The 13,939-nt window shown below is 32.1% G+C and overlaps 1 protein-coding gene across 1 annotated transcript; it reads left to right on the top strand.

Moving 5' to 3' along the window:
- Nucleotides 1–5,288: 5,288 nt before the first annotated feature.
- On the top strand, nt 5,289–12,479 carry LOC127712196 (uncharacterized). Its single transcript, XM_052218495.1, has 5 exons — nt 5,289–5,485; nt 6,926–7,035; nt 9,075–9,180; nt 9,890–10,038; nt 12,220–12,479. The coding sequence occupies exons 1-5, from the start codon at nt 5,362–5,364 to the stop codon at nt 12,364–12,366; spliced, it is 636 nt and encodes a 211-aa protein (XP_052074455.1). The 5' UTR covers nt 5,289–5,361; the 3' UTR covers nt 12,367–12,479.
- The last annotated feature ends 1,460 nt before the right edge of the window (nt 12,480–13,939 follow it).

Here is a 13,939-nt window from a genome sequence, read left to right as displayed (position 1 = left end):
TTGATAAAATTGCAATTTGAAAGAGACTTACATGATGATTCAGGATTCCTCCTTGGTAAGTATCAAGGGGTCATAATATGTTGAGATTCCAAGTAAATTGTAAAAACTTATTCTTTCTTCAAGCAGTTTGTTTACAGTAATTTATACACAAAAAAGATGTTGTTTGAAGATTTATCTACGGTGACAGCAACATATTTGTCAAAGAGGTAGGACAGGTACTGAACAACATTTGGGTCTGTACAGATCGATGTATTATGTGTATTTATAGACCCATTCGGGTCTAATTTGTATGAACGACCTTACTTCTTTAAGCCATTCGGAAAGATTAACTTTGTCTTCTTGTTTGAGATCAGTCCATCGCCTCGCAAAATTCTCGACCGAACCTATCAGAATTTCGAAGTAGTGGTTCCAATTGATGGATTTAAGCTCACAATATTCGTTTTAACTTATGATTCAAATGATAGTCAAATATCGCATTTTGACTCATAACTTGATCCAGTTGTCTGTTATTGAATAAATATTGTTATAAACTAACTTGCGACTCGCTTATATAGCACTGACCTAAGCCAGTCCAACTTACTCCAGACAATCTTTTTGAAAACAATGTACTTATGCTTCAATATTGAAACGATATAAATTATTGTTTTATTATATAATCATTAAATATATTACTCCCAACAGAGGAGTTATCGCGTGTTTGTTTTTGTGTATGGTGCTTTTAATTTAGTTTTTTTCAATTTATTTTACTTATTAATTGTTGATTGATCGACTGTTGTTCTATCAATGCAATATTCATGGTCATACGATTATCCTTGTTTCAAGTGGTTCAGCAAAACAACTGTTTTAAAAATTCAATATCGTTGATGATGGTAATGAATTGTATTTGTGTTTATATGTCTGAACGGCTAATGTGTATAAATGGGTCATATTGACCTGAATTGCAAATTCAATTAAATGACGATTCGAGATGTTCATTAAATCTTCTAAGAAAAAGAGTTTTAGAATGTAGGACGGCATACTTGCATGTAACACTGTGCAAGCCGGGTAAGAAAGTTTGTCAATCTTGATTAAGTAAACTCGAGCATTCTTTGATATTATACTGTGTTTGAGCCTGGTTACGGAGGTGACTACAGAATCATTGAAACGTTAACAAATGTGTGATATAAAAAAACATTAATAACAAACAAATCAAACAAATTAAAAGAAAACTCTTTATTAAATTGCTAATTCTATTTTTGTCGTTCCAATGTCATAGCTTCATAAACAAAAGAAAATGTTCTGTCACTGTAAATTGCGATACCCATGTATACAAATTGTCATTGTTGACTTTGCAATTATTCAAAATTATCAATAATTGTCATGCTCATCATAGGAGTAGGTCCTATCATGGCCTCTATTTCTAGCCAATATTCCTAATAAGGATTTCATGACCAATATCACAATAAATCATATCTAAAGCTATGAATAAAAATGAAAATAAAGTATTGACAAAAATATCTAACTTAAAGGTTAATTGGAAAAGGGAACGTCCTTAAACTTAAAATATATCAAATGTTAGACTTTATCCACCAACGAATGAAAAACAACTGTCATATTTCTGACTTTGTACAGGCATTTTTCGAAAACATAGTTGGTTAAAACTGGTTATATAGCTAGCCTAACCTCCTACATGTATAGACAAAATTCGTTGAGCGACCCAAATGAACACAATTGGTAAATGGGAGAATAATAGGGATCAACCAGCAAAAATGTGTAAACATACATCACAGACATATACAAAACATTACTGACTAAACAATTATAACAAAGAAGCCAATACAGTCAAACCTGTATTAAGAGACCACCCAAGGGAGAAGGCAAAAGTGGTCTCTAAATACAGGTGGTCTTTGAATGAAGGTTCCCCAATTTGAATAAAAGGAAGCATTTATGTGCATCATAACACGAGTTGGCTTGTGAATGTCAACGTTTTATCAGACAAAAATAAGTATAAATAGTTCTATTGTCTCCTTCTTGCATGTATTTGCATTAACTTGCCATATTTTTATCTCGAAACAATTAACATTCGGGGTCAAATTTGGCATTCACTGAACTAACTCCTATAAAATGTGTGCAATATATTCATAACACATCTTACATGCAATCGTAAGGTATTATCTCTCAAGAGTATTCTATATCACAGGGACCTGACCAGATAAGGACGGGCAACGAGGTTATAGTTGGGACATCAGGCAATGGCGCCCTCTGTTCACTCAGCCTGACTGTTGGAGAAGAATATGTCTTATCAGGTATTTGGAGAGACCTGCATTTAACTAGTAAAATAGAAGTCGATTTCTAGAGGGACTACAATTTCTCCCTCTCTAATTTAAAAAAAAGGGAGATAAGATGCCTTTAGGGCAATTAAAAACTGAAGGAGAAACAAAATTCATCCCCACTAAAAATGAAAAAAAAAAAGACGAATCATATAATTTTTTTTTTAGGAAAAAGGAAAGCAAAGACTGTCACTTATAAAAAGCCACCGAGAGATTTAGAAAATTAATTACAATGCTTAAAACTGGAACCCCTTTAACTCAATATTTGGAGAGAAGACAAGCGATCTTGAATAGAAGCAGTTCCTTTTTCACTATTGTCACTAGAGGGGTTGTTCCTTGAATGTAAAACATAGGTTTACAGTTGCTTTTGGTTACTTTGTGTAACGTCATTAAAAAATCCAGACTCTAAGACAAGTTCCACGTCACATCAACTTGAAATTTTAACATTTTATATTTACAATGCGTCTGGACATTTTGACTTTATTTCAAAAGAAAAGAAAAAAAAAGAAGGTTTTTTTTAAGGGAAAAAAAAACGTTTTATTATCAAACATCTTATCTAAATATCTTATATAGATGAAGCTATTGAGATTTATTGAATTTGGTAGCATATGTTTAAAGATCAAGCGATGTCATATTCATTGTTGTTTTAAAGTTGGTGACAAAAATGGGTTCTTACAAAATCAATTCCATTTGATATGCTTCCTTTTTAAGTAGTATATATAGACAACTAACGAATGAAAGACAACTTGAGTTCGGTTTTGGAGCTCTATACCAACAAAGAAGGAGTCGTTATTATGTGTTCAATGACAATTCTTTAAATATAACCATGAGTAAGATTAATTTCTAGCAATACATCTTTCCTTCAAATGACAGTCGAGAAATATAAGTATTATATAAGTAAGGGATATGAAGTACGATTCTTAATGATACAAAGATTTTTCAGGGACTAACTGATGTGCAAGTAATTACATATATACAAACACATATATCAAAAACCTTACGGCTTTTAAGAATGAGCAAAATCCATTACGGGTAAAAAGGTATAAAAGTCCCGCCATGACAAGCTGCCACAAAAAAAAAAAAAATAAAAACAAAGGCCTCATCTGATTTACGCAAAAACAATAATTGTCATAACAATTTTTAATTAGAGAGACATTAACCAATGAAAACCGCTGAATAACAGCCTCATGACATGGGATAGGCAAAATATGAATGTAAGCAAAGACAACACTCAGCGTTTCATCTTATCGGAATAGGCACCGTTTGTTAAGTAGCAATCAGCCAATGAATCTATCAATTCTTTTCATTAGGAGCTCAAACTGCCGCTGGTGGATTTCGAAGCCTTTCTTCAGATATTGTTTATAAGGTCAGAGACCTTGCGACAATGCCATTGAATCGGGATTACTTGTTATGGACTGGAAAAAATACATATATAAGAAACTGTAACCGTGGATGCAAGGTGAGTATACTATTTGAATTTCTGTCATTCAAAGATCAGCACGTGATAAGTTAACTTATTTTTATAATAAGGTTAACGTTGTCAGTTTTCATGCAAAAGGATGGTTGTTGTAACCGGGCACTCTGACGTCTTCCGCCGTTATCATTTGGCTACCGTATAAACCCGAAATAAACAATATATCATTTAATCTGTTCAAATCGTCTTTTAATATATTGGCCTTTGCTCACTGTTTTACAAACGTGTAGCATATAAGGCGCACTTGCTATCATCCGGGTTTTTTCAACGTTATACGATTTTATTTTGCCATGGAATGAGCAGTTTGTTTTCGACAAAGGAGTTTGAATTTCCTTTGATATGTTCCGCCTTGTGTACCGGGGTTTGTTTGTTTGTATTCATGATTTGTTTTCTTACTCAATAGAAACGTTTTGATTTACTTTAATTTGTAAAGGGCAGATGAATAATACCTCAGAAAATCAGAACGGAACCCTCATTTATAAGAAATGGTGTTTACATAATAGAGAGATATGGGAGATAAATCAAGATTAAATATCAGAACCCAATTGTCTTCTAAAGTATGAAGAATACATACCAATTGACGTAAGGTATATACAGATATTAGCTAACACAGTTAAATGAGTGAAGACCCAATCCTTTTCCTGGTACTCTTAGAACATAATTGAATTATTCATGAAGTTATATAGAGAAACAACTTTTAACTTAAACTTGTTATGGTTTAGAAATTTTCAGGATATCAGCACAAATCTAGTTACTGCAAGACGCCAAATATTGCTGATTCATTTACTTTCTTTGTTATGCAATGTCACTCGGACAAAGCAATCTGTAGAAAGAGAAACAGTAAATGCAGTTGGTACAATGCGGACAGTTGTAAACTAAGTGTCATGCCAGTTCCTTAAACACATGAACAATATTTGAATAAACGTTATCAAACTCTAATAATTTTTAAAACATGTAGCCAGCTAATCACATAAATCAGTTGCATATTTTTTTTACACTAAGTGACGGAAAAAGATAAGAAAATGTAACTATCAAATCACTTTTGAAATGTCTTATCGCGGAACGTAGGATAGACCTAATAACTATAATAATGAGAATCAAAACATAATCAATAATTCTTTCCATGGTAATGTAGAAATATTCAAATTTCGTTTTGAATATATGTTAGCTGATCTCCAATGTCTATCGCAATGGGTGGACTGGGAAAATGAATTTCTCGAAAAGAGTGAAATTAAACAGTAACGAAATAGGTGTTTTGTTGTTGTTTTTTTTTTTTTTTTTTTTCTATTTGTTTATATTCCACAAATTTAATAGACTTGTGATATTATTGGTCTGTGGTAATATTTTATTACATCTTTCAAGGTGGTTTTTGTTTGTTAAAATATTTGTTACATAACACCAGGTGATTAATTTGTATGAGGCCTGGTGTTCCATAATTCATTGTAGATTCTGTTTGCAGTTTGATCACATTATGTCATGTTGTTTGTGACCTCTTAACAATTAATTTCTACACTATATCTGTCATAAGTAGTTATTTCAACGCACAGACATATTTCATAAACAGTTAGACAATTAATAATGTCGTATTTACAGTTTTTGTCGAGTGGACTGTTGCTTTTTTCATTTTATGTGTTGAGTAGTGTGTTTGGTTGCTCTCCGTCCCTCGAGCATCCACAAGTTAAATTTTGTCACAGTTATTTTGGTAAGTAGATTATATCATTTTCATATATATTGATTTGTTTATCAAATTATCTGTAGATTTTGAAACTGCTACATACATCATGCATTGATAAAGAGAAAGGCAGTAAAGTATTTTTCGTTGATAATGTCTGTAAGTCTCCTTTTTCTCCATTCGTCGAATATTAGGCCTTACCAGTGTTTTAACTCGTTTATGTTCAAATTTGAGCCAGAGTTGTCATCCGTATAATTCATCTAATTTGTTTGGCCATCTGGTACATCCAGACACATTTAAAACAATGTGCATCGTACTATTTTGTTGTTGTACATAATATTGCCATTACAGGTGTTGTAGTTATTGCTTTGTTTTTTTTTTATCTACTAAAGGTTTTTAATTATTCAAATTCATATAAATATTTTATTACATAGTTTGTTTACATTCACAGTTTGACAAGTCAGAAATAAGTATTTACTGTATTTGCAAGGTTGGTTGTTACTTTGTTATTTCTAGTGCTGAGTAGTGTGTCTAGCTACTGTTTGTCTTTCAATTATTAAGAAAGGAAATTTTGCTGTAGTTTTTTTGGTACTTGTACTTGTAAACAATTATTTTTGTTTGCTGAGGTAATTATGGGATTTTATTGGCATTTGAATATCTGATATTCACTGAGGCCAACGTTTTTAAGCGCGTTGAGTATCCTTTTCTCCAGGTCAATATGCTGTTTTATTCAAAATCTAAATCACATAGAAAACATACCTAGGTAATACCAACAAGGAATACAGGTATTTATCATGACTATTAAGAGCCACAGAAAAGATAAGTTTGTTGTTACTAACTGTGTGATTTCCAACCATATGCAAATATCCTTATTATTAGATAATTATTACTTTGATTAATATAATAATAATTATTATTATTATTATTATTAATATTATTACTTTTATTATTATTATTATTATTATTATTAATATTATTATCATTATTATTATTATTATTATCTTTATTATAACTAATGATTATTATTATTATTGGTATAGTTATTCAATTATTATTGTTCTAACCTATTGACCCCACGATTTATATAAAACTGACCGTAGCTTCTTGATATAAAAGTAAGAAGATGCTGGATGATTTCCAATGAGAAAACTCACCACCAGAGACCAAAAGACGTAAAAGTCATTCAATAATGAACCAACGAAAAACAAGGTGGAGCCAAATTTCCAAACAAAATCGTTGTATATATGAAAGAATTTAACAATATATATACCTATTTATATTAAGATATACAATAGAATTGATCAGAATGTTCCATTAAGCATTTTTTAAAGTGGAAATAACATTTGGCACTGTTATCTTTTATTAAAGTAAAAAATAAAATGAAGTAGCGCTTACATGTAACTATTCCCTTTCAATCGTACAACTGTGTTTGTATCTATTATTATATAAGTACAATGTTTATTTGTTCAGTGATACATGGGACGGTGAAAAGTGTCACCAAGATAAATGGACCACCTGGAGATCTTAATGATAACTTCGCTGTGTATAAATATAGTATACATGTCATCAAGAAATTGAAGGTAAAATAGCTTGTGGAGATTTGTCTCATTGGCAATCATACCACATCTTCTTTTTTATAAGAATATATTAAAAGATTTGGGTATTACTTGCCAATTCAGAATCGGACAGATTATGTGTTATTTTTTATATTAGTACACAAAGAATGAAACCAAGGTCATATCATCGGTTGGTTATCAATTGTTCAAAGTGTTTTGATGAACGCTTTTTAAAATATTATGGTAATGCTTTATACATGTTATATTCTCTAACGGCGAATTATTTTTTATTTATTTGTTGATTCTTTAGTTTCCAACGAACGGTTTGTACAGTGATTTGGATTAGGATCTTTTATCAATAATCAACAAAAAAAAACGACAAATAAAGCATAAAAACGAATAGAAATAACGATTCAGTCTTTCACATTTTTACCATAAGAAATTGAAGGCATGGAAAAATATACCCCCAAAAATTAACAACCAAAATTGCAGAGGAAAGTGGTGGGTTTAACCTGGTTTTACGGCTATATAAACATCCCTCGTGTCCGACAGTTGTTCAAAATTCCGTTATAAGCAAACAATTTGGTAAACAACCCGAACAGACATGATCGGTTACTGTGACAATAATAGAAATCTTGTAGTCAAAACTGTGTTAACATGCATCACAGACAACTACTGTTTTAAAAATCCAAGCAAAAAAAAACCACATAAATCTGACAATCCGCCAACAATATTTTGTATAAGCTTATACATGTAGTACATACAGTGTAGTCAAACATAATATATTTTGTTTTGTTAAAATTTAGCATTACAAGATTCATAATTTTTCTCGAAAATGTATCGGGAGAGGTAAGCTTTTATTGATTTTTAAAGACTAGACCCATAGAGCGCATGCATCGACAAAAAGATCTTGTCACCATGTTTGATATAATAATTTACTTCTCTGACTTGAGTATTTAGTTTGTGAAGGCTTGGCTGTATTTTTCCTAGGCTTACATGTCGGCTTGTGAATGTCAACAATTCATAAGAAAAATTAAACAAAAATAGTTTTAATTCACTTTCTTGCATGTCTAATCATCAACTTATAATATCACTTATTTTTCTTGAAACAATGGTCTATGTGTTATATACAGATTCGAACACTGCAATAAGTGTGATACGATATTTCTCCACTCGAGACAGTTAAATTTTGATTTAAAGCGAGAGGCTTGCCGAGCTTTTTAAATATTTAAAATCAACTGTTGAGAGTGGAGAAATATCGTAATACACAAGTTATAGTGGTAGAAGCTTTTTCTCTAATGATTTTTATCCTTCCTTTTCAAAGATTTGCAAGTTGAAAGTTGTGTTCATTATATGTGACGTCATCAGGTCGCCTTTTTCTAGACGTCAAAATAGAAAATTCAGAAGAAAGGAAAAAAATTTGACGTCATAATTTTCGACCAACCATTTGTCGAGAACAGATATTTCACTAGTGAGGAGAAATATTTTTCTCACACCGATCAAGAAAAGTGAAAATAACACACAAATTAGAGAAATAGACGTTATTGCCATAAACTAAAGCCACCGCCATGTCATTGATTGATATCAAATGGTATTAACGTTTTGGTGAATACTTTTGGAAAAAATGCTCTCAATGCTTAAAGTTCTATAACGGCGAATTATTTCTTTTTCATCTATCGATCATTTATGGTATCTTTTTATAAGAATTGTTATTGTTGAAAACTTTTTGTGAAATATAATTTCGATTATGATCTTTAATATTAATTAACGATTTGAAAATATGTAATACAATAATTTTTAATATGATACTCACCGAACCTACTCCTTTCAAAAGTGTGCGATTTATTTACATCTGGTTACTTTCAAAATGATTCAGACTTCACGTTGTGGATAGACGTTTTACTAGTGTTGAGGAAAAAATAGAACGTCCTCCTGATGTCTTTATGTAATTTGTATTATGGTGTATTTCATTACGTTGTCATGAACGTATACCTTTAAGTTGTTCTATACATTACTACATATGGTTATAAGGTATTACCATTCAAGAGTATTTAATATCACAGGGACCTGCCCAGATCAAGGAAGGCAAAGAGATTATAGTTGAAACATCGGGGAATGGTGGCCTCTGTTTCATTAGCCTGACAATTGGAGAAGAATATGTCTTATCAGGTAATCTGACATGTCTTAGATAATACAACAAAAGGATCCTTCCGGAAGGATAATACTGTATTAGATCTACTTTTAATATACACAAAAAAATGAAGACAGGATGATTTTAACACAATAAAAAGAAACCACCAACAAATGCAGGGGAAATTATATACAGTACATATAACAAACGCTCCAAGAACCCTTATGAATAAAATTAGGGATGTATCTAAGTTATGTTAAAGAGAACTTGAGCCATTTTCAATATTTTGATCTAGTGTGATGTTTTTTAAGGTAAACGTGAATCAATAGTCACGTTCGACTCTGTCAAAACCGAGGTTACCACGACATGATTCAAATGCAGTTATATTAATTGCATACGACTTGAATTGTATAAATAAATGTAATTGTTCTTTACTTTCTATAACGTCAGTTAAAAAATCATCTCAAGAAAGTGTTCACGTCATATCGACTTCAAAATTGAAACTAGATCTTTAAAAGCAGTGTGGACAGATTTGTTTTGTTTCGTAAATCTTTAAATATGTTTACCTTTTTAGCTATTTAATAACGAACTCCGTTTTGAATAGCTATTTGGAGTTCGGTATTTTGCTACTTTACGTTTTATTCATATCCCATTTACAACTTGTAATAAAGCGTCTATGCACTTTTAAATGTAACGCTGTTTGTTCAGTAGCATTCAGCTATTGATTCTATCACATATTTTAATTAGGATTTAAAACTGACACCGATGGATTACGAAGCCTTTCTTCAAATATTGTCTATAATGTCAAAGACCTTGCGACAATGCCGTTGGTTCGGGACTACTTGTTAGGGACTGGAATGAACACATATAAACGAAACTGTGATCGTAAATGCACGGTAAGTATAAGATTTAAATTTAATTATCCAGTTCAACGTGCAACTTGTGGCAAATTGACTTCTAAGATCTAAATTGATTAAGGTTGTAAGCTGTCTTACACATCTTACAGAAGGTTAGTGGAACTTTCCGGGCACTCTGGCTTCCTCCATATGTTCTCAAAAACCTCCATGATTTATCTAACAGTGCTGAAAGTTGCATTACACATTCTCTAAATATTGCAGTTGCATCTGATGTATCACAAACATGCAGCTGATAAGTCGTCCATATTGCCTTTACAGAGCACCTGAGATTACCCCCAATTTTAATTGACGTTCGGGTTGCTCCGTATTTTGTAGTTTTTGCTGTGTTTTGTAGGCATCTTTTGTCTTTTCGTTGTGATTAATTTTTCTATGGAGATGCATTAGTCCTCGTTTAATGGGTTAACATACCCTTTTATATTTCTTGTCTCGCTTTTGCACCTGATGATTTTTCTGTGCAGTGATTTTTTTCCTCGTGTTATTGCATACATCAATATTAGCTTTTAATCTTTTCTATTTTTTCAAGAGTAATCCCAGAGATCATAAACGATCTTTACTTATAAGATAACATAGTTGGCTGCTAAATTATAGAGAATATAGAGAAATTCATAAAAATAAACACAGAAATGGATACAAATATGTTTAAAAGAAGACCCTATCCATATCCTTACCCTTTCAGGTGTAACACAATTTTGTTCCGAAATCGTTATGTTAATCTGAAAAGCTCTAAAACATGTTAAAAGACAACAATAACTTACACAGTCATTTGCCGTCTTTCAGTCAATTTTCAGACTTTTGTAAAATCAGTACTATTCAGACATTTCGATTAAATATGAAAAAAAAGAAGATGAGGTGTAATTGCCGATGAGACAACTCTTCACAAGAGATCAAATGACACAGAATTTAACAACTTTACATCACCGTACGACCTTCAACAATGAGCAAATCCCATACTACATAGTCAGCTAGACAGCTATAAAAGGCCCTGAAATGACAAATGTAAAACAATTCAAACGGGATAACTATCAGCCTACTTTATGTTAAAAAAAAATGAACGAAAAACAAATATGTAACACAGCAACAAACGACAACAACTGAATTAATCATATTAACAGTTAATCAATGTTAACGGCTCCCAACCCTCCCCTAAGCTGGGATAATGGCGTAACAGTACAACATTACAACAAACTATATAAATCAGTTGAAACAGGCTTAACTTAACAGATGCATACAAATAGAAATACATTTACCAAAAACAGATAGTTTCAATAAGGATCTTGCCTGAACTTTTCAGACATGTACGTATCAACACAAAACTAAATGGACTTATGTTCTTCTTATATATTTTATGATGGTATGACACTAAACCCTAGCGGGAGGGATTGTACTTAATTTTCATATGATGAAGATATAATCTTTCAATCAGTTTAATTGAGGTCTGGATCTGGCATGACAGTAACTGCTAGTAGTCTTTTGTTCATATATGTATCATTGTCATTTTTCTTTTTTTACCTATTCTGACATCGGACTCGGACTTCTTTTAAACTGAGTTTTACTGTGCGTATTGCTATGTGTTTCTTTATTCTACATTGGCTAGAGGTATAAGGAGAGGGTTGAGATCTCACAAAACATGTTTAACCCCGCTGCATTTTTGCGCCTGTCCCAAGTCAGCAGCCTCTGGCCTTTGTTATTCTTGCATGTTTTTAGTTTTAGTTCATGTATATGTTTTGGTGTTTAGTGTGACGTCCATTTTCACTGAACTAGTACACAATTTTATTTAGGGGCCAGCTGAGGACCACCTCTGGGTGCGGGATTTGTTCTCTGCGTTGAAGACCCATTGGTGGCCTTCGGCTGTTGTTTGCTCTTTGGTCGGGTTGCTGTCTCTTTGACATATTCCTCATTTTCATTCTCAATTTTATTAATAGTACTTGATTTGACCCAGTGAATAAGTCTGAACATCGACTGCGAGATTTAACATGACTAGGTTATGTATTGTTCCGACTATTCTGATGATGTCAAAATGACCATCTCAGACTAAAAGTCATTACCTTCATGTTCTAGACTGTGTTTGATAATATGGTTGCGGTCTAGTAGCATTTATGCCGTCTACCGTAAAAAGCAAGACCTAAAATGTATAACATATCTATGTTTTTTTATCTGCAGGATTTCAGCATACAATCTACTTACTGCAAGATTCCAGATTCGACTTTTCATTGCTACTCAAACAATGCAATCTGTAGAGAGAGATATGGTAAATGCAAGTGGTTCAATGCAGACAGTTGTAAACTTAGTGGCCCAGCAATTCCTTAACTATAATTGATAACATTTAGCATATGAGTAAAAACAAAGACGTAGCTAGCAAATCAGTTGATTGTTTTTGTAAACAATTACTGGTGTAGTCAATAAAACATAGTTTTACTTCATTTCAAATTTTTATTAGACCTACACTCTTAGAATATTTTCGGCTTATTGAGAAATAACTGACATGACGAGGTCACGTTTCCCAATTAATTAGATATGCTGGAGCCTGGTCTTATTTATGGCTATTTTTGTAACCATGAAATTCGTCACTGAAGAACTTATCTTCATCACACAGAAAAACTGATAGTATCATTATCATTTGTTTCGGTCGTCATCATATATTGGTCAATCAATATAAAATTTCAATCTCACAACAAGGACAATCAAACCATATTATTCGGGTGTTCATTTATGCCACTCTGACATTAAATGTATTATATAATAGTGAAATAGTATGGCGGTTGATGCATACATTATACATTCATGACATTATTTGCAAAGTACCTTTGTTTGATACATGGTGATACTAATAAGAAAAACAAATCATTGCTTAATAATTTCACAATTCTTGCAAGAAGTAAACAAATATCCTACCTGCTTATTTATTTTCCTAAGGAATGTTTTAGTAGCTTCTCCATTGCATCAATTACTGTCTAAGAATTATTAAAAATGGTTTAATAGTGCCCATACAGCTTTAAATCAGTCAATAACATAAACGGTGCCATTTTTTTCTGCACCAGATTCACATTTCGCCAATCAATGTCTCTTCAGTGATGCTCAAGGCCAACATACTTGAAAATCGAAAGCTTATTTAAAGACAAAGAATTATTTAATATAAAAAAGAAGATGTGGTATGATTGCCAATGAGACAACTCTCCACAGGAGACCAAATGACACAGAGATTAACAACTATAGGTCACCGTATGGCCTTCAACAATGAGCAAAGCCCATACCGCACAGTCATTCTTGACTTTCAAATTTTCCGATTTGAGCGTTCCTAATAAGGAAAATCCATATATGCACATACGAAAAACGATGATTATAGCGTAAGTTGAATATAAATCTAAATTAAATATATATGTACATTTATTTAAAGAAACCCGTGGGAAATATTACAATTTATTTTTATATAATTTAATTTTGGATGTAACACGTCTTCTGATTGGCTGAAAGTTTTATGTCTATCAGCTCATAGACATAATTTTGTCATGTGACCGTGACGTCATCAACGTTTTTTCGCGATTTACTCCTTAAAAATGGAATTCAGAATGAAATTATAAGGAATGACTGTAATACGCGGGTTATTCAGTGTGCACCACATTTTTTATGTTATTTCAAATAGACAGAAAAAATATTATAGTCATTCCTTAAATGTATAGAAATGGCTAGTTTGAATTTTAAAAAGAAGGTGGATGACATGGTCCCTTCTCCCCCGTGTTCTCTTTTAGCAAATCCCTGTTGTCTTTTCCCCACTATTCTAGAACTTTAAAAGTTTTGGTTTCGTTTGATGCTTTTTGTTGTTGTTGGGTCTTGCAATGATATAGGAGCAAATGAAAGAAATATTGAGGACATGTAACCAGAA

This window comes from Mytilus californianus, unplaced genomic scaffold (assembly GCF_021869535.1).
Source record: "Mytilus californianus isolate M0D057914Y unplaced genomic scaffold, xbMytCali1.0.p SCAF_8, whole genome shotgun sequence".
Taxonomy (NCBI): Eukaryota; Metazoa; Mollusca; class Bivalvia; order Mytilida; family Mytilidae; genus Mytilus; species Mytilus californianus.
This window is presented reverse-complemented; position numbering and strand designations above follow the sequence as displayed.

Coding starts and splice junctions, on each gene's coding strand:
- LOC127712196 (XM_052218495.1), top strand. CDS start 5,362: ATGTCGTATTTACAGTTTTTGTCGAGTGGACTGTTGCTTTTTTCATTT. Junction 5,486..6,925: donor ATTTTGTCACAGTTATTTTG/GTAAGTAGATTA, acceptor TTATTTGTTCAG/TGATACATGGGACGGTGAAA. Junction 7,036..9,074: donor ATGTCATCAAGAAATTGAAG/GTAAAATAGCTT, acceptor TTAATATCACAG/GGACCTGCCCAGATCAAGGA.